This window comes from Lissotriton helveticus, chromosome 2_1, assembly GCF_964261635.1.
Source record: "Lissotriton helveticus chromosome 2_1, aLisHel1.1, whole genome shotgun sequence".
NCBI lineage: Eukaryota > Metazoa > Chordata > Amphibia > Caudata > Salamandridae > Lissotriton > Lissotriton helveticus.
In genome coordinates, this window is record NC_136059.1 from 610,874,373 (window position 1) to 610,899,450 (window position 25,078).

General features: G+C 42.9%; 1 protein-coding gene across 6 annotated transcripts in view; it reads right to left on the bottom strand.

Annotated features, from left to right (window-relative positions):
- Positions 1-18,330: 18,330 nt before the first annotated feature.
- The window catches only part of SSBP2 (single stranded DNA binding protein 2), an 875,377-nt gene continuing 868,629 nt past the window's right edge, over positions 18,331-25,078 (bottom strand). For 3 of the 6 annotated variants that reach the window (XM_078675324.1, XM_078675321.1, XM_078675326.1), the window contains exons 16-17: positions 21,371-21,469; positions 18,331-18,908 (exon numbers count right to left, since the gene is read on the bottom strand). In XM_078675324.1, the coding sequence (XP_078531450.1) occupies positions 18,879-18,908; positions 21,371-21,469 (129 nt within the window). In that variant the 3' untranslated portion in view covers positions 18,331-18,878. The remainder of the gene's footprint in view (positions 18,909-21,370; positions 21,470-25,078) is intronic. The other 3 variants (XM_078675327.1, XM_078675323.1, XM_078675322.1) reach the window with 1 other exon arrangement.

The window sequence follows — 25,078 nt, forward strand, 5'->3', positions numbered from 1 at the left end:
AAACTGCCATCAGTGATTCTCTATGAACTGCATAGTGTCCTTAGCATGATCAAAAAAATGTCTCTTCCCCTGTGAATCCATTCGTAGGCGCACTGGCGGCAGGAGTGCGTAGTCCAGGCATTGGTCTCTCAGTTTCCTCTTCACCTCAATGAATGGCCTCGTCATCTTTTGGGTTGCTACACCGTAGTCCGGACACAAAGAGATCTGATTCCCGTTGTACTTCACTTTGTCCTGTTATCGTGCTGCTGCTAATACGCCCATCTTACCTTTGTATCTCAGGATCCGGGCTACCCGCATGCGTGGTGGGGCCCCTGGCTTGGGTTTGCCGTTGGGGTTTTGTGGGCCCTGTCCACCAGCATCTCCCACTCACCCCCCCCCCACCTGGGTAACACCGTGGGCACCCAGGACTCTAGAAACTGTTCCACAGGGGTTGTCTCCGTCCCCTCAGACAGTTCAGGAATGCTCAGATTGTTGCACCGAGACCAGTCTTCTAAATCCGCCAGTTTGGCCTCCTGTGCCTGCAGACGTCTCTCCTGGTCAGCTAGCTGGCTAGTATGTGCCTCCAGTATCTCATCTGCGCTATCACCTTTAGTGCCCAAGTCCTTTACATGCTCCCGTTATCTTGTCCTTATCACGGTGTAGTGGGGCTACCCCATCTATTTTCTCTGTAATGGCTTTTTCACTTTCCAGGATCAGATTTTAGATATCCAGATTCGATGGGGGCGTGGGTTTCCAGAGGTTAGGTTTCTCAGTAGAGGCAGCACTCTTCTCCATTCTAGCCAGTCCCTCTTCAATAGCGTGGCGAGTCTTCGAGGCTGTGACCGGGCCCCCTTTGGTGTTTTGGAGGCATCCACAGCAAGCAGTGAATCTCTATCAGGTCCAGTGTGAATTTGGCCAGCTCCCGCGATGTACACCTTGGGCAGGTAGGGCACACCACGAGCTGTAGTGTGTGTAGGGGCAGGGGGCATAACTGGGGCAGTAACCCTTGTGATCTTTCAATCTGGCGCTGGAGTGTCATATGATGGTTCAAACTGCTATATGCGGCCAGGGGAGCAGGCCAGTCCTGGGCGAAGTATTCTCTCTCTCATCAGCCCTTTGAATTTTTCACAGGAGGACCCACCAGGTAGAAGACCCTGCAGCAGCCTCTCCACTCGTTCAGAGGAGGAGCTTTCAGAAACAATATGGGTGGGGGCGCTCCGCTACCCCCTCTTGCAGCCACAGGTGTCCAGGCATGTGCTCCCAGGCTTCCTCCAGAGTATTGGGAGAGAATCCCTGCCCTGTATTACCCCAGCCGGGTGGGGCTCTGCATCAGTGGATGGGGGCACTCTGATCTGCCCATACGGGAGTCTCAGTGGGTGGCGATTCTCTTATTTTACTGCTCTGCTTCACCGCCAAGCACCCCCAGGATTGTTAGGCCACAAGTCTTGCCAGTAGGTAATAGTGCAGCCCCTCGTACTTCAATTGGGGTCCGCGCCACTGACCTCGCTCACCCTCAGGTCTAACGATACTGTGTTGTGCCTCACTCCACTCGTCATCCTGAAGACGGCTGTAATTCCAGAAACAAATTATAGGAAGCTTGAATCCGGTCCAGGGAAGGCATGGCTTGGCAGTTCGGGCTGGACTGTTCCCATGAGGCACAGGGTCAGACTGATTTGCATTTGGCCATGTCTGAACTGGGGTGGCAGAGTGGGCTAAAGAACCGTGATGGATTAAACCTAGATCTGTTGATTGGGTGTGAGTGTTTGATTGGTTCAGATGCTCCGTCGATCACCACCCCCTTTTGTACCGTTTTGTTCGCCATAAGTTGGCAGGGTATGCTTAGAAGGGAGTCCCTTGCACACTTTGCCACTGGATTTAAGCAAGCATGGCTGAAGACGGCTGTAATGCCAGAAACCGGTCCTAGGAAGCTTGAATCCAGTCCAGGGAAGGCATGGCATGGCTTGGCAGTTCGGGCTGGACTGTTCCCATGAGGCACAGGGTCAGACGGATTTGCATATGGCCATGTCTGAACTGGGGTGGCAGAGTGGGCTAAAGAACGGTGATGGATTAAACCCAGATCTGTTGACTGGGTGTGAGTGTTTGATTGGTTCAGATGCTCCGTCCATCACCACCCCCTTTTGTATCGTAGTCGAGGGAAGACCTAGGTGGAGACTTGGGCCAAAGTTGAGGTGCTACTATCTGTGCTGAGGAACTGAGAGGGATCTACAGGAAGCCTATAGTGGAGCTATAGATAGGAGTCCTCACAGTTTTCGAAGAACTCAAACACTAAATACCCTCACAACACCTGCTATAGCAACTTAATAGACACACCCGCTCTGGGGCTCCGTGGAAACAGATTGTTGCTACTTACACCACTGTAGGATTACCATTCAGGACATAATGCCACCAAGTCACTGAATCATACATTTGCTGTCACTGCTTACATGCTGCAGGCGAGAGGGCACTTGATGCTAACACCTAGACTTTAGGCAATGAAGTGTTCTGACATTACTGCATGTGGGTGGAATAAGATTATCCTTGCTTTTTTGATACCTAAACGTTACATTTCAATAACTAATTAATGCTCTGTATTTGAATAAGGCTTGCATGAGCATATGTCATTCAGTACTGTGTACTTATATATGTTATTGATTGATCATCTTATAAAACGAAAATTTATAAAAACATTTTTTTTTAATTTATATGTAAATCTACGACTGTGCCTAGGTGTATATATATCTTCAACATTTCCAACTGTAGAACTACAACTAGGTATATATTTATAGGTCCCCACCCTGGGTTGTATGACATTACCACGCCTTCCTTCACCACGCACATCTTTACATCGCGCATTTCACAACGCATACCACTACCAAGCGTTTACATTCATTCACATTAGAAATACCTTCACCACACATACTTTTACCAAGCTTACTGTTTCTGAAACATTCTATCACAATGTAACACTGCCACCTACTGTTCAAATTGTATACATTAACTCTGAATACATTATTTTTATTCCATTTGTCGTTTACACATTTGGTAGAATTTGAACATATACTTTTGGTGGGAGACCCCAGAGCCCCCTTTTTTAATAATCCTCCAATGCGTGGTTTTGTCTTGCGTTGTAAAGACTTGCGTGCCAACAGTCTTACAATGTAAAACATGTGTGGAAAATGTACTACAAAGTAAAAACTTCGGACTGTTTCCCCATGTCAACACCTAGATAGCTTGCAATGTTCTTTGGTATGGGCAGGGAATAACAGTTGGGGAAAGCTTGAAACATTGAAGCCCTCATTCGGTAGAGGACGGTCCAGGCCTCCCAGATATATTGTTCTTTTTTGCAGCATTGGTTTGGTGAGGGCCCGAATTGGGCAACTGCTTACAGCACACATTGCCAGCGTTTTTTATGATGGGTCGTGGATTCCATGGAGTGGGCCTTACCTTGTCCACCGGGTGGTAGAATTTGGCACAAGGTGGTGGCAGGGTTCCGAGAACGTCCCCGTTTGCTACAGAAATTCCTATTTGGTTTCTTAAGCCTTTTAAGGATATGTCTTTTCGTAAATGGCAAGAAGGGAAATGTACAACAGCAGGGGATTTGTTCCTAGGTAACAGATTTGTTATGTTTAAACAAGCTCAGGCCCAATTTGGGTTGGGAACGGAACTACTCCAACAGAATGATAATATGGCCCATGTGGCCAGCACCCTATGGATCACTTTCCCTGAAGCCCCCCTACTGAGCATATGGTAACGTAAAGACTACTAGATTTAGGGGAGTATAGGAAACTGATCACTGCGTTATATGCTGCACTAGTAGAATATAGTTAGGGGAGGAGGGGAAACAGGAAGGGCTTGAGATCGCTGGTTGACAGACTGCCTGGAGGAACTGACAGGACCAGAGTAGAAGAAGGCCTGCAAACAAGGTAAGAAGCTATCCACTAGTGCCAGTTTCAAACAAATACAATTCCATTACTTGCATAAAACATATCTGATATACTGTAAACTGGCCTTGATTTATCCGAGGAGACCAACGCTGTGCGGCACGGTTGGTGTGTTAAGGCTAATTTATTACATATGACATACATGTGTGTGCCCCAAGGGTTGAGTGATTCTGGAGTGACAAGGGTGGATTGATTCTGGAGTGACATGGTAGCCACTATGAAGACAGTGACAGGTATGGCTATGGTTGGGTCCATTAAAATTTGCATTTGTAAGCAGAAACAAAAATATTGTAGAATGAAGCGAATAGACGCATCACTTTACACTAGGTCCCTCTGGGAGCCCTGGGGTTAGAGTGATGGTAGAAGAATTTATTGGCACGGCCTTTGGCGGCCAAATTGCATATGACACGAAGAGATGAGAAGGTGATGGAGGGTCTGACTGGATGTGTGGAAATGTTAGTAAAAATATATGATCCTCTAATAGACCACCTTGAATGGGGCAGGAGTAAAGGATTCAGTATGTACTGTCTGGGAAGAGAAGGTGTAGCACTCTGGAGAGAGGGCTGGAAATATAGACATGGCTAAAGATATCCCTGATCTGAGATAGTAAAGTGTAAATTTTAATGCGATGAGACGTTCCACTTTGTTGTGCCACTGTTTTTGTGATCTGATAAAAAACATGAAGATTGAAAAAATATAATTACTATGGCGTATTATGTTAAGTTCCTGCTTCCATTCTTTTTAATGGGAGTGTTTGTAGTACCTGCGAATGGCCATAAGTGGAACGTGACATACTGGGGATTGGAAGGGAATAGACCCTCCCCTTCCAACTAGCATTTCCTGATTCAGTTTCAGACAGCTTCTTTTCACAATGTGTACCATGTCTTCCTGGAGCATGGTGCTAAACTGTGTGCTTGTCCTCAGCACACGGCCAGCTCCTGCTGGAATTTTTTCTTAGACTATGAAAAATTCATTAAGCATCCAGCACCTTGATTGGGGACAGAAATAGGTCTGTGCACTTGTGACTAACCAGATACGGTTTAGATTAAGTTTTTCCAAAATCCAAAGAGCGTCTGACTCCTTGGTGATGCACAGACAGGTGGTTCTCTGCCCAGAGAAAAGCCAGATGCTATTCAGATGTTTTTCCTAGGATAGGTGAAAAAAATCGAAACAATGTCTGGCTCCCTCCTGGAGACCAGTAACACACACCTGTGCCCTAGGGAGGAGCTGGATGCTGTGTGAATTATTGCAAAAGTGTTGATCTCCTTGATGGGGCACACGCAGATAGGTCTGTGCCCTAGAGAGCAGTCAGATGCTATTTGGATTCTTTCTTAGCACCAAAAAGATCTGGCCCGAGGTTGTCTGGGATTTGGAGCCACAAACCTTTCCGAACACCTGACACCTAGAGGAGTGCTGGCTAGTGTGGCTTGCATGGATGCCAATACTCTTTCTTACCTGAACTCCCCTATACAATGTAAGCTATGGATCTCCAAAGGGTAGTTTGGGAGCTAATGGTAGCTTGCCAGTACCCTGAAAGTAGCTCCCTGAAGTGTAACCCAGCTCAGTAGCAATTTAGAGGGCCTAGCCATTTTGAAGTATGCAGTGCTGTACATCTCCAGACCCTTGGTGTGATGTCCAGCCAAACTTATGGCAGGAAGACACACACACTGAAGGCCTGAATTACCTGCAACATAATCAGTCTCCACTCTCAATTTAGAAAAGTTGCACGGAAAATGGTCAGATTGCAAGCATCAGTAATCAGTCAGACCATGTATGTGTAAACCTGGCCAGAAAAGAAGAGTCAAAACCAACATTAATGACCTAGACTATATGGGCACCTATCGACTCTTGTGATTCTTTATAGGTACACTGTATATTGCTTCAATATTACAAATCTCCTCCCTTTCATTAATTTTTGGGGTAGAAGGTGTATCCTAAAAGTGTGTCTCCTTTAATATCCGCCTATTCCCTGATGGTAGCAATAAAAATTCCAATGGCGAGACATATAACAACACACACATTAGTGTCAAACTATACCCAGGAATACGATACAAAAAAAGTGTGTGAGAGCGAGATGGCACCTCACGGGCGCACCACCAACGGGAACCTGGCAGGTACTCACCAGGATTGCCCTGTTCTCATCATTGGCACCATCAAGCTCGGGAAAAGAAAATAGTGTCCAAGAAACACAAACAACGACAAGTGTATGCAGTGAGAATAGACCACAAAATAACCAGTAAAGTGTCGAAAAACATATAAAATACACACTACAACACAGATGTATAATTTTATTCTGTTTCTTGTGTTGGGTGTGCAACCTAAAAAAAGTGAGTGTGGTTACTAACTATCCAACCAACACCACTTTACTTGCCGGCATGTTTCTAGCTGGTTGTGGGTATTGTATTCTCTCAAAGAAGATTTAGAAATGTTTTGCAGACATACTCATATCACAATTAGGGACAATACGATGTTGCCCAATATGTACCTATAATATGAGATATGACTATATATGATATATTCAATTGGTTTCTTTTTACCTAAATCTGCGCAGCAAAATTGAAGGGGGAAGGATCCATGACCCAAAACAGGTGTTGTTCCAAAAAACCATTACCCTACCGGCTGGTACGAGTACTGATGGCCGTGTGAGGGTAATTAAAACAGAGTTATATGTGCATGGGACAGGATTATATTATATATAGTTTAAAGACAGGTTTCTTCCTTTTTTTAACGTGGTTTTATCTTTATTTGCTTTCCAGTTGCGAAGACTTGTTTGTCCCTATGCAGTGGCTTTAATACGTATGACGCCCTGAAGAAATTGCCTGAAAATCGATGGCAGTGAAACATGTCGGCAAGTAAAGTGGTGTTGGTTGGATAGTTAGTAACCACACTCACTTTTTTTTAGGTTGCACACCCAACACAAGAAACAGAATAAAATTATACATCTGTGTTGTAGTGTGTATTTTATATGTTTTTCGACACTTTACTGGTTATTTTGTGGTCTATTCTCACTGCATACACTTATCGTTGTTTGTGTTTCTTGGACACTATTTTCTTTTCCCGAGCTTGATGGTGCCAATGATGAGAACAGGGCAATCCTGGTGAGTACCTGCCAGGTTCCCGTTGGTGGTGCGCCCGTGAGGTGCCATCTCGCTCTCACACACTTTTTTTGTATCGTATTCCTGTGTATAGTTTGACACTAATGTGTGTGTTGTTATATGTCTCGCCATTGGTATTTTTATTGCTATCATCAGGGAATAGGCGGATATTAAAGGAGGCACACTTTTATGATACACCTTCTACCCCAAAAATTAATGAAAGGGAGGAGATTTGTAATATTGAAGCAATATACAGTGTACCTATAAAGAATCACAAGAGTCGATAGGTGCCCATATAGTCTAGGTCATTAATGTTGGTTTTGCTTTTTGAGTGGAGGGCGACCTATGACTAGCTTTACCCTCTAAGCTCCTGGTAGTTTCAGAAAAGAAGAGTCATCAATAGCCAGAGTGGCGTCATTGAAGTTTGGAAGTATGTGAGAACCAAACTTTGGAAATCCTGTAGCCAAGGAGATAAAAGGCTGGTTTGAGAAAGGTAATGGGCTTGGGAGTAGAGTGCATGTATCTGTATTTGTTTAAATGTTTGTGTCCTTATGTACCTCAATAGAAAGTGTATATTTGATAGAAAACCATGTATTTTGAGAAGCTTATATTTGAAAACAAAATGATTGAAAAACCAAAACATTTTTTAGCTGCTCTTTGAATGATCATGCATACTAATTTGGGAAGATTGCCAGCTTTCTGAACTTCTTTTGTGCCAATGTACACTTGCTGCTGTGGCTGTTATTTCATAAGCCATGTGGAAACTTTATGTTTGCTAAAGCTTTTCCTTACATTGCTATTCGTAACCTTGTCTTATGAGTTGAGGTGTTTTTCTTAATTCTTAAAGAACAAGTTAGTTACGTTCAGTATCACCTTATCTGGTAGAGACTACCTAGCCGCATTTTCATCATCTTAGCAGTATACCCAGGTGTCCGACTGGATCCGGAAAGTTTTTTTGAGCAGTACTCATGCTCGCTTGTAGGTGGGGTTGTTCGGCTCCATGTGGCATCGGTTGCACCGGAAGGGACATGCACGTTGCCAATATAGGTGCCACCCCGGTGTGCTGACGTTAGTTACTTTCCACGCCAGAAGTGCAGAGCTACGAAGCACACTGACCACTTGTGTGGAATACTAAGGCTCTGAAAGGGGAAAGCTCTGTCCCTAGAAAGCTGGTCACAGAGTGGGGAAGATGGGTGTGTCGGTAAGAAATCTGCAGCTAGATAGAGTCTCTACCAAATAAGGTGCCACCGAAGGTAAGTAACTTGTTCATCTGACAAAGGCTTCTACCTGCAGATTCCCTACCTTAGAATAGATACCTTAGAATCCCACGTTGCCGCCTGGAAGATGTCTAGGACTGGAATCCACGTGCTTACACAGTGGTTGCAGCTTTACATCTGGCGGAATGAGCACGAAAACCCTTGGGGTCGTTTTTTAGCCAATGTTTAGTAGATCTTTATACAGCACACAATACATTTAGAGATGGTCCACTTCTTCACGGGCCGTCTTTTCTTTCAGTAGAAAGGAAGCCCTTGTACAAAGTGTGAAGTGGAGAAGTGTGGCTCAATGGTTAGAGCGGCAGACCCTGATGCAGAGGTCTGGCCCGGGACCAGGGTTCAATTCCCGCCTCGGCAGGTCTTGGGCTCAATTTCCTCGGACCTGATAATTCTCGCCTCGGTGCCTATTCTAATCATGGGTCCCACTCTGCAACTCTGGGCAATAGCTTGCTTAATCTCCACAACGGCCCCAAAAGCGCTGGGATGCCTGGCTGCACCTGGGGGGGTGCCCAGGAGTGGACATTTCCCAGGGAAGCCAGGAAGGGTTCCTAAGCGGTATACGGACAGCGCCGGGACACCTCCGGCGGAGGTAGCTGTGCGCTTTACAAATTCCGACATTTTATTTACATTTACAAAGCACCAGTTTGTCTTGGTAGATGTTCAAGTAAGGAGGCTTGGATGACAAGGCCTGAAACTCAGTGACGCTCTGGGCAGATGTTATTGCCACCAGGAAGGCCCTCTTGATGGTAAGGAGCCCGAGAAGACACGCCTCAAATGAAGCTCACATCAGGAACGTAAGGACCAGATTAAGGTCCCACTGAGGCATAATGAAGGGAGAAGGAGGAAACCTATACTGCAAACATTTCAAAACCCTATGTACAATAGGGGATTGGAAGAGGGAAGGTTGGTCAGCCAACTGCAGAATAGCAGAAAGATATCCCTTAGTGCACAGAGCAGAGACATGCTGGGCAAGGGAAAGCACAAAATAGGAGAACCTGAGAAAGAGGAGCAGAAAGAGGGTCAACAGGTTTCTCTGCGCACCATGCCACAAACTTGCTGCAATGGAAGGTTTGGTGAAGCGACACCTGGATAACAGAATAATACTGCAGCCTTCGGATGGAAGGTCGAAAATTGTCAACTGTTGCCGCTCAATTTTCATGCAAGATGGCGGAGCATAGACTGGTTCATGTGGAGAACCTTCCCCTGTTGCTGTGACAAAAGATCCTCCTGCAGCGGCAGCCTGATCAGAAAACCTATGGACATGCTCAACAGCTCGGTATACCACTCTGTGCCCAGTCCAGAGCCACAAGGATGACTCTGGCCTGGTCGTACCTGATCTCCAGGTCCCAAGTAGGACATCAGTAAGTGTTTTGTTAAATGGGAGACGTGGTTTTGATGGGTAGACTCCCGGCTAGGCACTTTCATCAAGACTGTAGTCTTGACAGCCACCATGGGCAAGTTAAGTTCCAGGACCTCAGCCGCCCTCCTTATCACCACTGTGAATGAAGCTCCCTCCTCTATAGCCCCGTTAGGGGGAGAAAGCATGCCAGTATCTGGAGAAGTATCGAGTCCACGGCGTCTGCCAAATCCTCACACCAGTCCATGTTGGCATCATATGGCTGGTATTCTTCAGGGTCCAGCGACCCCTCACTCTCCTCTCCGAGTACTAGCCCATAAGAATAAGCCTCAGGCTCTGGCCTGGAAGAGATGGCTCCTGTCGGCACTGGATTAGGCGTCGGTCAATGCCCCTTTAGCTCTGTGTTGGGGATATAAATGGAGATGGTGGGCATTGGGAGAGTCGGGACCAGAACTGGGGAATGTCAACATGGTACGACCGGTGCCCATCCAGAACCATTTGTGGATCCCTAGTGCTCGACTGGAGTCAGGGCTGCTGGTGTGGATCCAGCAGGGGTCCCTCCCGAACACCACGGGCCCAAAGGCATTCCTTGAGGGAACAAGCCACCCAAATATGAAGTGCATAGCCTCATAAAACACACAATTGGATGGAGATTACTTTGTGGCCCCGAAACTTGGGAGGCGTAGTCGGGCCAGACGCTGACTCAACTGCAGAGCCAGGCCTAGAGTGACGCTCCCTCATCAGGCAACAGACGCATCATTTCGATGACTTCTTGTGGAGGGACTTACAAGAACAGCCGGACTACTTTGAGTGCAACAAGCTTCTCAGACTCAGCAACCGCTCCAGGGCTTTCCTCTCAACAGAGATCTGGATCGTCGAGCTTCAGGGATCTCTTCCTAAAGTCCTTTGAGGTGCTTTGTGAGGCAATTGGAGCAGCAGGGATTGTAGCCGGCCTGGAAAGACCTGATAACGCTTCAACAAAAATGTTGAAACCAGTCAAAAATTGACTAAGGGGTAGTTCTTACCAGATCTTCACTGACTGGCACGGAAAGAAAAGAACTGACACCAGTGCACTGCGGTAGCGCCTATTTAGCCACCACGTACGTAACTTCCGGCACAGACGAAGCCAGGCAGAGCCAAACAACGTCACCCACTGGAGCGAAGGGGTACTGCTCAAGAACAATTTTGGGATCCAGTTGTACGCCTGAGAATAATTCTCAGGTAAGGAATCTACAGCTAGAAGCCTCTATCAGATTCTACATCTATTTATCTTGATATACGTATGTTCAAGGTACTTATTTGCGGAGTTCACAAAAATAAAACTATACATACCTATATATATGTACCTTCATGGTATTGTACTAGTCAATTTAGGCATCACTCAATATTGTAGCTTACATCTGGATGGTGACTGCTAGTAATACTGCAAAGGGCATCACTGCTACATTTGCCAAGTCATTAGTAGCTAAGGACTATTTTCATCGATCAGAAGTAGCTCTCGCTATCGAAAAGGCAACTGGTTTAAGCTTTGGTATAAAAAAAATCAGAATTTCCTCATATTTCTGTAAGTGAAAGTTCTGGAATTTTGAGGTAACGGCACAAATCCTACCGCTGGGTGTTTCCACACTAATGCCAATAAAAGCAGTACCTCATATTTGGGTGGGTCGAGAATAACTCAAAGAAACAGGCCAAATCTGTCACCAGGTAAAGTCAATATTCTATTAACATTTTCTTCACATGGTCACAATTTGGCCTATTCCTGTCTTCTACAATAAGCTCAACAACATGTGTGTGTACCGTTTCTATCATGACAAGTGTGAGAATATTGGACAGTGCAAAATCTGGCATCTACTTGAAGTTCTAGAATCTTCTGTCACAGAAAAGTGAAGAAATTCAGACATTTTCTTACCTATACTATGACATTTAAGGGGAATGTGGGTAATACAATGTATCGAAATTCATACAAGTCACCTCACCATAGATTATTCTGTCCCTGGTTTCCAGAAATATCTGGGTTGGGAGATTCCCCTGGGTGCCAGGTCACCAGGAGTCCAAATACCGCAGATATCCATCCTGGAGTCTCCACCTATCAAAATATTTCACAGTGTCTACTGTGTCGATTCCTACTCAAACCCATGAAAACAACCACAAATTATTCATAACTCCTTATTCAGTAGACCTATGGAGAACACAGATTTGGGTCAATCATTGGTAGGAATAGGTTGCCATGTCAGGAAGACTGAAGGAAACTACCATATTTTGGGGAAACATGCTGAAAATCTGACAAATGTCTTGTTCACTGCACTGCCCCAGCCACCGAATCAGGTAAACTGTGCTCTGCTATCCTCCAGCGATAGATACCAACTTATGTGTAGAGGTTGTTGTGAGGTTATACCTGTGGGCACCCTGAAGCCTTAGAAATCCATACACATCTTGTGGACTCTTAGTTAAGAAACCATGTGGAACAAAACTGGAAGTCCAGCGTTGAAAGGGTAGGATGATGTGCAAAGAAGACGGGAGGGAATTATGTTTCCACAAAAAAATGGGTAAAAATCTAACATAGGACTTGTTCAGTGTAATCGCCCAGCCATGGAACATGGGTGAGGAAGGTCTGGCACCCATTGAAGTAAACCTAAGGAGGAGTCAATGTTAAATATATAAGATTCTAGTAGAGTTCTATACAGCCCAGGGATGATGCCTAGACCAAACAGGAAGCCTAAACTTCCACTTTGCTTGCAGTTCCTTTCCAAATTCCCAAAATGACCGTGACGAAGTTTGTCACCCGTGGGAACCCTAAGCCTACAGCAAACCCATACAGGTCTGGTACCTCAATGCTCAGGAGACTCAGAGGAACAAAGCTGGGGTCAAGCCTTACCAGCGATACGTTTCTGCATAAGGGGGACTGGAGGGAATGACCATGTTTTGGAAAGCAAATTGCTAAAATGTTGCAAACATGTTCAGAGCAGTCTCAGTGCAACATGGGATTGTAGCATTTGTCTTGCATTGATGGCTATGACAAGCGACAGAGAAATTACTTGATTTCTCCATCCTCTAGATCTTCAGAAACGAAGTGAATGAGGATCATCAAGCCATCATTAAGCCCTGTGAAATTAAAGTTCAAGGGAAAATACATTTTGGAACCACTGCCACAGAACTATTCCGTAGAGAATTTCAGGGTTTGCCCCAACTGTTTCTGAAAACAATATTTTCTGTGTCTCTTTATAGTTGTTAGAGCATCTCAGATAGGTTAGTTAAAAAGTATCTGGACCATATACATTTAAACAATGTTGTTGCAATAATTTTGAAGTTTTATGTTTTTAAGTTGCAGGGGACTAAACCCCGTTTTGTATTAGATGGCAAAGAACTCAAAGTTGGGATATATTTCTGGCTAAATCACGTTGAAGTTTTAATATTTTTGGAAATGTTAATTTATATTAAAATATACAGGTGCAATGCCCGTCATGGTAACACTCCCATGCATTGCTAACACTGCAATTGCATCTTTCACCCAGAAAATTGTCTGCGTGACTGGTGTTAGTCAATAGATATAATGTGGAGTGAAATAAAGTGTGTCATGCACTCTAAGGGGTAAATGTGAGAGTAAATAAATACCAGAACTATGTTGGAAATGTATGTGTAGCGACTTGTGGGCTCCTCTTGCTGGGACATGAAAAGAAGAAGCTAAGGATCTTTACTACAACAGACTGACAATTTATTACACAAGTGAATAGGCCTACCTTTGCATGCCCCTGCACACTACAGCAGGAAACACGGATGAGATTAAGAAAGGAATGGACAAAAAGAGACCTACTACCAAGGGGCGTCAGTCATCCCAAAGAAAGGCTAAACCTGCATCTAAGTTACTGCTCGAAGTCTTAGAATTAGACATTAGCATGACAAATACTGAAAGAAGTCTCCTATGAAGAAAGTCACTGATCTTCTGATGCCTTGTCTAGCACAAATGTGAAGAGCCTGTAAACTGTCAACCGAACTCTTGTCTAGTGGCCAAATAATGGCCTACGATTTCCTATGGTGGCTGGCTCAGCGTATGGTTGCCTCGTTTTCTCCTTATGCTCCTTCGGTGCCATACACACTCAACTATTGTATAAGCTCAAGACAATAGCACATTGCATTGTAGCACTACAGGCAAGACACTTGTAGTGAAGTCACTACATACCCAGGTGCATCGTGTGGTTAAGCTGTGCAACTACAGGAGGGGGGCCTAAAGGAAATTTGTTGGAGAAGACATTGTTGAACGGTCTGGTAAAAAGGTCTACGCAGCTTTAACATGTTGCAAGCATGTGTGGTCAGTAGAACTTTAGGTATAAAGTCAGGTGTCAGTGATTTACTTTGCTGCTTGTGTAGTGTGCTACTGTGGGCGTGTTTCATCTACATGTGTGAGGGAACTAGGCACATATATGGCAGATGCTTTGCTGTGACCCACTGTTAGGAGCAGCTTAGCAGACGTTAATTGAACCGGTATAGTTTCATTTGGGCCACGCTGCTAGACATTCATGGTCATTTCTGGTTTGTTTGCGGTGGTAGTAATTGTATGATATCAACACAAATTTTGGAAGTAAATGAGTACTCGCAGCAGAGATTTTTTCCCATTTATGAAGAATGAGGGGGACTGTGCAAAGGGAATTAACTGCAGTCTGATCCGAAGGAAACAAGAAGTCACAAAAACAAAATGCCCAAGAAATTAAGGACTCACTGAAGAAATACTATATATGTGTAATGTGTGCATTGGGTGTGTTTAAGACTTGTAGTCTTGAATGGATCAACTACTTATTTGTACACACAAAATACAGGATTCTTCCTTAACAAAATAAACGAAATTCACTTTTAACAATTCTCAAAACTCTTTTGAGAATAGAGGGAAGGTGCCCCTCTCATGGAATGAAGCAACGGGGTCTTGATTTTAAAACCATCTAAGCCACCAAGCCAATGCGACTCATACAGGCCAATCTCTCTGCTTAATCTGGACTACAAGATCTTTGCCAACATTTTAGCAGAGAGACTAAATGGTATCATAGGAGAGTTATTACATAAAGACCAAAAAGGCTTTGTTAAAGGTAGGAGCATTCAGGACTTGAGACACAATTTGGTGGTGCCATAGATATAGCGACACTGCACAAATTGCCGCTGGCCATCATTACACTAGACGCCACAAAGGCGTTTGATCGTGTGAACTGGGTATATTTAGCTCAGGTATTAGACAGATGCAATCTGGGTGAAAATTTTTGCAGAACAAATCTATCAATTTATCAAAAGCCCACAGCCAGAATTTTGGTAAATGGTAACCTTTCGGCGGCTGTAACAATCAAAAGAGGGACAAGGCAGGGATGTCCGCTGTCACCACTGCGTTTTAATCTCTACATAGAGACACTGGCGAAGAATTTTAGGAAGCAAGTTAGCATAGCTCCCTTTAAGTGTAGAAACTGGGAAAAGAAAGTATCCTTATATGCGGACGACATGATGATATACACTTCCGTCCCAGTTACGGTGATCCCAATAATATACAATATAGCTTTGCAATTTGGGCAGATTTCAGGTTACGAGATCAATCAGTCAAAAACAGAGTGCATAGTCTGGAATATGAATGTTCAACTCCTCATACTGAAAAAGGAGATAAGGTATTTGGGTATTAGAATCACGCAAATCATTGATCACACCACCGATAAAAACCTACGCAGAATAGATAAAGAAATTGCGGACTCCCTAAAAAGCTGGGAGTTCCTTCGTATGACATTAATAGGCAGAGTCAACATAGTGAAAATGATGCTTTTACCAAAACTTATATTCCTATTTCAGAACATCCCATCAGCATTTAAGGAGGAGGCTCTGAGGAAAATACAAGCCACAATGAATTCCTTCATCTGGGCCTTCAAGGGCAAAAGAATTTCGTGGAAGAAACTATGAAGGAAGAAAAATAAAGGGGATTATGTGCACCGGACTTAACTCTCTATGCATGGGTATTTTTAATACGGACAGGGAAGATGCTCTTGTACCAGCCAGACGACTCAGACATAGGAAAAAATGTTCAAAGTATTGCTATGGGACATGAAAGAAGGTGACCAAGCCTTTATGTATAGGTTCGGACACCCACGCTTCTTCAAGAAGGTCCGCTTAAAGTCGCTCAGATATAGCGACTATCTGGTATAAAATCAGAAAGCTCTTGAAAATCAGCTACTATAGTGCCCTGGCTCCCATATGGGAATCCCCAGGATCACTAGAGTGGGCTAAAGATGCATTGGCAACTCCACTGAAATCGGCGGGGCTGGAACGTTGGGCTCAACTAATGCCGGATGGCTCCCTGCTACCATGGGAAGAGCTGAACAACATCACAGACAGTGAATTATCAAAATTCCAATATCTACGAATAAGAAGCTGTAGTCAGGCAATTGGTACAGTGGTGGGTGTCTCAAACAATCTGGAGAGGGCACTACATATGAGAAAGCGGAACAAGAAAGAGATAGCGAACTTATACTGAACGAAGATTGTCATGGCTGACGGCGATTTCACCTTACCTTTCCAGCGCAGCTCTGGGGAGAATGCTTGCCAGACCAAAGCCCAGAAGAAATTTGGCAAGTATCTTACCATACTATATTCTACAGTATCAGCTGCCAATTTAAAGAGAAAGCATCTCTTTTCTCTCCACACAGTTTATTGCTCCCCTATCAGGTTGTCTACATTTTCTTGGGGACCCACCCCCCGCTGCCCGAAGTGTGAGCAGGAAAAAGAGGCGACATCCATATGTTTTTAAGATGCCCAATGATACACACATTTTGGGGTTCGGTTATTGAAGGTATGAAAGCTATGTTCAGTTTCGATATCCAGGTGAGCATAACTTTGGTATTTTTTGGTATCTTCTCGAATTATGAAATGCTACCTGGAGATGTAAGTAAATTGTCCTTTTATTTAATTCTACTTGCTCGCAGAGAAATCTGTAAATGCTAACTTAAGAGTATCTCCCCAACTGTCTTAGTCTGGGTAAACTGCGATTAAATATACAATAAAACTGGATAGGGCCATCAGGAAAAGGAAAAAAGATTTTTGGTAGCCATGTATGAGCTGGCTTGACAAGTTGTGACAACAGAGACCTATTTGTCCAATGAGTATGCCTTTCCACAGTTGTACGTATCCCTCGGATCAGTTTCAAGGGTCCTCTAGTTAGAAAAACTGAACTGACTATTCAGGAGCTTCTCTGTGTAAAGTGCTTCCATTAGGATCAGATCAGAATCTTCATACTGCTGGCCGAATCAACTGAATGGGGGGGCCGCAGAAGGAGCAAAGTAGATTCTGGGCATATCTAATGGCGTATGAGGACAAAAAAAAGGAAAAGAAATTCACTTTTCAATTTGTTCAAGAAATCGTAATAACTTCTTGTATATCAAACATTTACGATATAATGCTCCAAATGTCCCCAACTTTTCCTTCCCATTACCACAGACCATATGCCACGGCTTCATGATGAGAGAAATCATCAGAGAGGTGGATACCATGGGGGAAAGAGCAGGTTCAGGGACCATATACTATTTAAGCCTTGAGAGCTCATAGTTTGCAAATTTAAAGTGTTGCCACTATACATAGCCCCGACATCAGTTAATCCTTCATGGTGTTTGGAATAACCCACTCTAGAAAACAGAAAATATGATTCCTTATACCAGCTGCAAATTTTGCCAATAAAGTAAACTAGCTTGATTTTCTCTTCTCACGTTGTCTACTCTGCTGTTATAGTCTCTCCAGCAATCATTGATTCATAAAGTAACAGCTAATTCAAAGCCCTGTATCAGGCAAGACAGTACTCCGCTGCGCACAAGTCCACACACGGGAGAAAGGTATTCAGATATGTATATGCTCAGCGATGTAGGAGGACCGAATAGCTTTTGGTCAGAACAGCCGGGGTAGCCATTTAATTTTCCCCTCTCTCATATATGCAATACGAGAAGTGGATATCTTTCCATTTGACTTTCAGTCTCACGTTAGGATATGAGATCTCTTCACATCTTTGATCTATTTTTGTACACAGGACAGGGTCCCTTGTTTGCTCTGTGATCACATCAGTAATGGCTATCCCACCTCAGCAGTGAGCTGCTGTGCTCATCGTTATATCGTGAGACAGCGTATCATTCATCAAAGCAGGTACCTGAACTCAAGTATCTCAATATTACACAAAGAATTTATATGAATGACTAGACAACAGGACTCTAGGAACAACCTATGACTTTGATGGCGTTAACAACACTGCTGGTTGACAAGCTCAAGTTTGGGTCAGTACCTTGTGGCGAAGTAGACTGAAAACCCAAACAACAGCAAGTAAAGGCTCCTGTGCCCTGCAATGCATACAATCATACTATATGGATGAAAACAAAAAGAGGCTGCTTCTTTTGTTTAACTGAGCATTCAGAGCACTCCAGTGTTGTGTGTAATATTTCAGACATCTTGGTAACAAACTCACACTACCACTGAAAACCGGTACTACAGAAATATATTCGGCCCCACTTAAAGGGACAGGTAATTCAGTGCTTTGAATGGTCCTTAAAAGGAATGATACAGTACAACTGTACAGACAGTAACATCTCAACGCTGAATGAAAAGTCGTTCACTTGCTCGGTACAATTAGGACAAGCTTTGTCTACATCTTCTTGCTTGCAACAGTAGTTTTTCATTCACAGGGTAGCTGGTATCAAAAGTGATTTAATAAAAGCACTCGTATGCAATTTTATTCCTATGCATGATTGCAAACATTTACAAAAAACATAACAACATTTCATTTTACCTTAAAAAATAACTTATTAAGCAGGGATATACACAGCACAAAATATTTCTTGAAGAAAATGCAACGTTTTGATAATTAAAATGTAAACGTGGAAAAAATAAAGACATGGAATAAAAGTCCCTAATTATTTCTACTTAAGATGTCATGTGATAATATCCTTTTACAATGTCCTGTGGGAATATATATATATTTATATTTATATATATGTACAGATGATTGCAGTTCAGTTTAGGGCAATTTTATATGCCACTCTTTACAGTTGGATGAATCCATATTGGGACCTTCTTTCCTCTCCTAAACAGGGCACGTGGTGAAAGACGGGAAGGTCTGATCGGCTGTGTCTGAGATCCTCAGGTTGAACTGTACACGGCGAGTAATGGTTTTCTTCAACGGTAGATCTGCAACGAGGGTGGCCTCAAGGGGATCCTTGCGAAGACAACCAGTAGAAGATCACACACTCATGGTCATGCTAGGGGAATACTATGAAGAAGAAAAGGAGAATCACCTGTTAGTAGGAAATCAGCGGAAACATCAATAAACATTCAGTATAGAAAATAACATTACATCACAACAGATGTTCAACTCCGACCTTTGGGTTAGGTGAACCCCAGACATAAATTAAATAGTAGATTGTTGCCAAATATGGGGAAAAAGCAAAGACAAAATTCAGAGAAAAATTAATGAAAATGTGTAATTTACAACCGGGTACACTAACTACCAAGCCTGAAGAGGGCCATGCATCTTCAAACAACAATGTATTTTAGAAATTATCCGTATTAGAAAATTCCTCATAAAAAGGACCTTGCGTTGCTTCCCAGCTTTTGGGACTACCATTATTTATACGTAATGGTTACAGTGTTTATTACTACTCTGAAAGTATCGGAAGAACTTGCGCTTGCAACATCAATGAGATGTTCAAGATGAGAACAGGTTAATGCCAAGTGCAGACTCTTCTTTTATAGTTCACGACTTTGTGATGTCTACATTTCAGATACACAAATAGTAATCAAAACCAGACACATCGCCATGCTTCTCCAGAAAGATCAGGCCAACCAAATTCACAACTGCGGCAACAAATGCTACTTCGGGAATGTGCCTACACACCCCCACAGGAACACAGCATCAAAATGTCATACACGGAAAGAATTGCAAGGAGGAAAAATAAAAATGTATTTAGTTTCTTACAGCTGGAGCTCTATTGGGTTCAAGACTATATTTGTAGTTGTTACTTTCTGTGATTAGCATTTTTTGAGATTCGTGGGATGTGATACATTTTTAAGGAATCTTTTCTTTTTTACTGGTTCACTAGTATGTTTTGTTTAGCTGTTTGGATTGTATAATGAATTTAGCATCATTAATCTTTGGGAAACTTGTTACACATTGCATAGGATTTGTTTGAGCAGCAAAACATCGGGTAGGGTAATGGTTAATTAAGTTAATGCAATTAATGAAGATGTAGTTTCAAAACTCCAGACAGTTACTTTTCTTTTTTTTCTTCTTTTTTCTCTTTATAATTGACTGTCTAATACTGTGATATTTGATGAATATAAGTTACATTTACTTGAAAGAATGTTGTAAAATGGAATGTTTGTACTGTGATAGCTAATGGAAGTAAATGTAACTAATGGAAAGAACATCCTTAACCAGTTGGCCGATGGGAGCACTCCCTCCCTGGTGCTGCGAACGGCCAACGGCCGTCGCAGCCCCGCCCACCTTTTAGAACGCCCGCACCGCGGCGGAATTGCCGCCGCGGTTAAGGCGTTAAAGAAAGGTTTTTCGGTAGGTATATTATCTTAACGCCAAATATGTTTAGATAAGAGAGACCTTTTTATTTTCCAGCTACGTGTTTATTCTTTTTAGCAGCCTTGTTGAATTGATTAGCTCACATACGTTGCACAGTTTAAGATGGGTGCTTTGGAGTGCTATTTATATATTGTTGACAGTGGGGGCTGTTACAGAACAGGTTTGTGAAAAAAGATATACAACACTTAACTTTGCATGGCTGCCGTCTCTCCACCGTTTCTCTTCCTGACTCCCGGAAGCAAAGCACGACGTTGCTGTCACCAGCATGACAGCAGCATTGTGAGTGTTCTGAGTGGCCTGGTTCAGCGCTCAGGCAGGGAGTGGGAGCCTGTGCATGTTTTACAATGAGTTGGAGAAGATGCTAAGTGTGCATGACGGTTTGGCCGGCTCAAAATGGCTGGCCAAACCGTCATACAGACTTAAGTGCACATATTTCCTCCTCCCCTGCTTTGACAGTCCAGCCTCGCCAAATCCTAACCTGGCTCGCAATGAAAAATAAAATGATGATAACATTGCGTTATACATTTTTTTTTGCACTTCTGAAAAGCAGTAGGGCGATGCCCCTCTGCTTTAGCGGAGGAGCTGCCGTTGACTATTGAGGAAGTGTGAGAACTTTTTTCGTCTCCTTTATTTTTTATGAATATCCATGAATTTATTGGATTTTGCAGATTTTTGATAATGGATAAATGTTTTTGTTTTTTAGTAATTTACTGACTACTGGAACTGTTAAATATGCTCTGATTAACCACTTTTTCGTGAAACGTGTTGACTCATTTGTGCTTGAACAATACATTATTAAGAATGTATGAAATTTTGATCAGGCTCATCCATTCTTGTAGCAACGTAGAACTGCAAAGTAAAAAAGTTAACTCTAAAGTTAACTAGAGGTGCTTATAGGAGGTCTGTTTAACAAAGTTGTGGTGTTCCAAAAGCATTTGAAATAATTGAGTATTGTTATAGATCTAAAGGTATTCAATACATTGGAAAAACAATGTAGACAGCTACCATGTTGGAAAAAATAATCCTTTGATAAAATGCAATGAAAACTAGAAGCAGCGAGTTTAAAGTCTCTTTTATGATAATCTGGAAATGTATGTATAACCAGTTTTTAATGAAGAGGCCTGGCAGGAATTACTTACACTTTCACTTTGAAAAGGATTCAAGAAGTTTCCACCCATTTCACTGTCATCCCTCGGAGTACCCGGCTGATTGCTCATACTCAAATTACCTGGCGAGTTCTGCTCAAAAAGAAAGGAAGACAAGAGGTATGCATTGCATCAGTACATAAGTAAGTTCACATTTAGAAATCGTATCACACAAATAAAATACAATTTTGAGGTAATTACTTCAATATGCGTTATGAGGTCACAATTTATTTTGAGTCTGACTAGTCTAGAAGCAGAGGGTATTATTGCTTTGAGAGGGGCAAGTGGGCATTGTAAGACACCTACTAAAATAACGTTTTCCGAAATTAGCTTGTAGATGACAAGAGCTTGTACAGCAGTTTGGAAGTGGTCCACAGAGATTATATGTTTGAATTTTTAGGCTCTATCTACTAGACGGCAGAAGCATTATGTTAGCAAAAATACCCACTGCCCATTGCTTTCAATCAGTTTGCTTTATTGTATTTTCTTACTTTGTATTTATTAGCCTATGTGGGATTGTATTTCTCTTCTTGAGCATGGCCTTATTGCCTGCATCCCTCCACTGTTTAATTTTCAGGCACAACTTTTTCTTTTTTTGTTACACACTCCATGAGAGTGCATGTGTTTTCAAGCTGTCCGCCTTGTGTATACTTCTCTTCCCCCCATGCACAGTGTTGCTTTATCGTACCTGTGTGTTCCTCCTATATTACGCTTGACCTTGTGTGCTTCCGCCCCTCTAACCTGATTGGTCTTCTCACCCTGGTGCTTCACTTCCCATTTTTAACTTCATACAACTTCAGACTAATTAATTGTGCAATATTTTAAATTAACTGGATTTGGAAAATGATTAAAAAATATGTACTTGCTTCTTATGCAAGATCCCTGTCTCAGGAGATTTGACTATGATTTGAGAGCAACTGAATCGAAGGCAAAGTGGACTTTCTCTGTGTGGAGCTGTACTATCGATGTATCAAGTTTTGTATCGTTTATCCGAGTTTAAAAGGTAATTGTAGATGTTCCTAGCACTTCTTTGTTTTGTTCATTTTTAGATATAAAGTGGGCAAAAAAAAAAAGGAAAAATGGTTGGCGAAGTTCTAGGTATAGCGCCCAGAAAAGATAAGTGCACAAGATAAGAAAGCAACGCCAAAAACAGGTTGCCTTGAAAAGAAATGTGGGCCTATTCAGAACTATTCAGAGTCGAGGAGGGTGATGCACATAATGTTTTAGCTAAGCCAACCCTTCGAATTAAAGGATATCAAATATAATGTGAGTAACATTAATGTGGAAGATCAGTGTAAATGGGACATAGAGTGTATAACTCTTACTACGCAGTGGAAAGGACTTAGCCAGCCACGCCCCTACCTGGCCCGGTCCCCGCTTCTGATCCCAGCCAGGTTGGGGGAGCCTCCCTTGGCCCGATGGACCCCATCACAGGCACCCAGACACTCGCTAGGCCGCAGGACGGGGGCTCCCGCATCACAGGGTTCTAATATAGTCCATTGTGATCAGAGCTGCTAATATGGCAAAGTCAGGTGGCAGCCCTCCTGAATGAGATGCGTATAGAACTATTCTAAAGAGGGTATTAGTGAAATTACAGGAAGCAAGGACTGGGTGTGGGGCTGACGAGCCACTGACATTCGTCAGAGCAGCGGCTCCAAAATTAAAGATATGCAGTTAAAAAGGTCTTAATTCTGACAAACATGCTGAAGGAGAAAAACTAGTCGCTAAAATAAGACTAGACTTCATTTGTCTACTGATTGAAATAAACATTAGGAGCAGGTAGCAGTTTGACCAAAACAGAGAACAAACTGAGCAAAGCTTCCAATTGTTGAATACTTCTAGAGCGGTTGCTCCGCCTAAGTCAAGCTGCAGAGTATCTCAGTTTAAGAGACCTAGGATAGCAAAATAACAATCATGTTTTGGATAGGCAGGTGGTACAGGGCAGATGAGATAACAGCGGCTGGGCAAGCACAGCATCAAGTCAGCAAAGCATGAACGTGACAAGACATAATTGCTTTAAAAATGATGGTGAAGAATTTGAAGAGAGCCCTGTTAAGGTTCAAGAGAAATCACATCCAAGGACATTCTATGTAGCCTGCATCCATATGTGCCTACCCTTCCGTAGCCAGTCCTCCGGTACACCTTGCCTTTAACTCCAGGCAAAGGTTACCCTTCTACCTCCAAGTAGTAGAACGCAGCATCCTGTGCTCTCCACCAGTGCTCCCCACCACGCGTACTCTTCCTGCTAATGGTACTTCTTTAAGCATTCAACCTCTCCTCACTTCAACTCCACTGCACTAAATACCCTTTAGTATAGAGGACTAAACTGCTCTGCAGATATGTTGAAGATGCTTCCGCTATGAAATCCACATGCTTTTACAGATACATACAAGGGGAAATGTGTGGCTAAGTTCAGAACTTTGTTAATGAAGAGGTCCTATGGAAGTCTTATGGATATATATGTGATGTTGGTGGACCCTTTCTATTGAAACGTTTTCATAAAACCGTCATGGTGTATGCCTTATAAGCTGAAAAACACTTTACAAGTCTTCACTTTTGTCGGCTCACATAGAGCATCTCTCTCTTAGTTTTTGAAAATGGAGGAAAATACTCAGACTCTTCCCTCCCCTCTACCACTCCTCTCTACTATGTTATGAATGTTTATCCTGCTAGGAATTTTTTGTAAAAAAAATTTTTATTGGCATTTCCAAAACATAATATTGACATCCTGTGTCAAACATTTACTACATAGAACCTTACAAGTCACTGCATTACAACACTCCTCTTCCATCGGTGCATGTACAAGTATATATATACATTTCCTGCTATTATTGGTGTATATTACAGTTCATCACTTGTTTCACTTAGATATGCTATTAGGAAACTCCAGTAGTCTCTTGGGCGCGATCTCACTGGCAGTTCTTCTTCATAGGTCTGCAGAGTGTCTTTGCAGTATACCAAGTCCTGTATCCATTGTTTGACCTTTGGTACTTCTTACTTCCCCATTCTATCGACACCCTGCGTTTAGCCACTAGTAAAGCCATTGCACAAAATTTACGTTTTAATGCGGATTTCCGGCATCAATCCCAGCAGACATGTTCGAATAGTACATTCTATATGTGAGTTCACAATTATGCTCAACATTTGCGTTACTTTTAACCAATAGTTTGCAACCCCGGTACAATACCAGGCAAGATGTATGAAGTCCGCCTCCTCACTCCCACACCGTTGGCACCTCTAATCTGTGTGTAACCCAAATCTGTGTAATCTCATCGGTGTATGATAAGTTTGATGTAAATATTTAATATGTATTATACGTAAGTTGCCATTAGGTGTCAGAAAGCTTGTCAGTGTTCCCGTCGTGGCCCATTCCTTTTCAGATAGTGGAGTGTCCAAACATGCATTCCATTTCTGTATGGCCTTTTGTGCGGTGGCCCCTATATCGGTCTGTATTGCTACATAGAGTTTGGACACCAAGTGTTTAGCATCGGGGGTGTCGAGCAGCAGTTGTAACGTCGCTAATTCTTGTGGCTCTACTGGGTATGTTGGATAAAGTTCGTTTATCGCACGTTGTAACCTGTAGTATGTGAATTTAAATAGCATCGTTTGGTTATGCACATATGACATATCCTCTAATGTTTTAAATACACCTTCATGATACAGGTCCCCCATTGAATCTAATCCCACTTGTCTAAGTAGTTC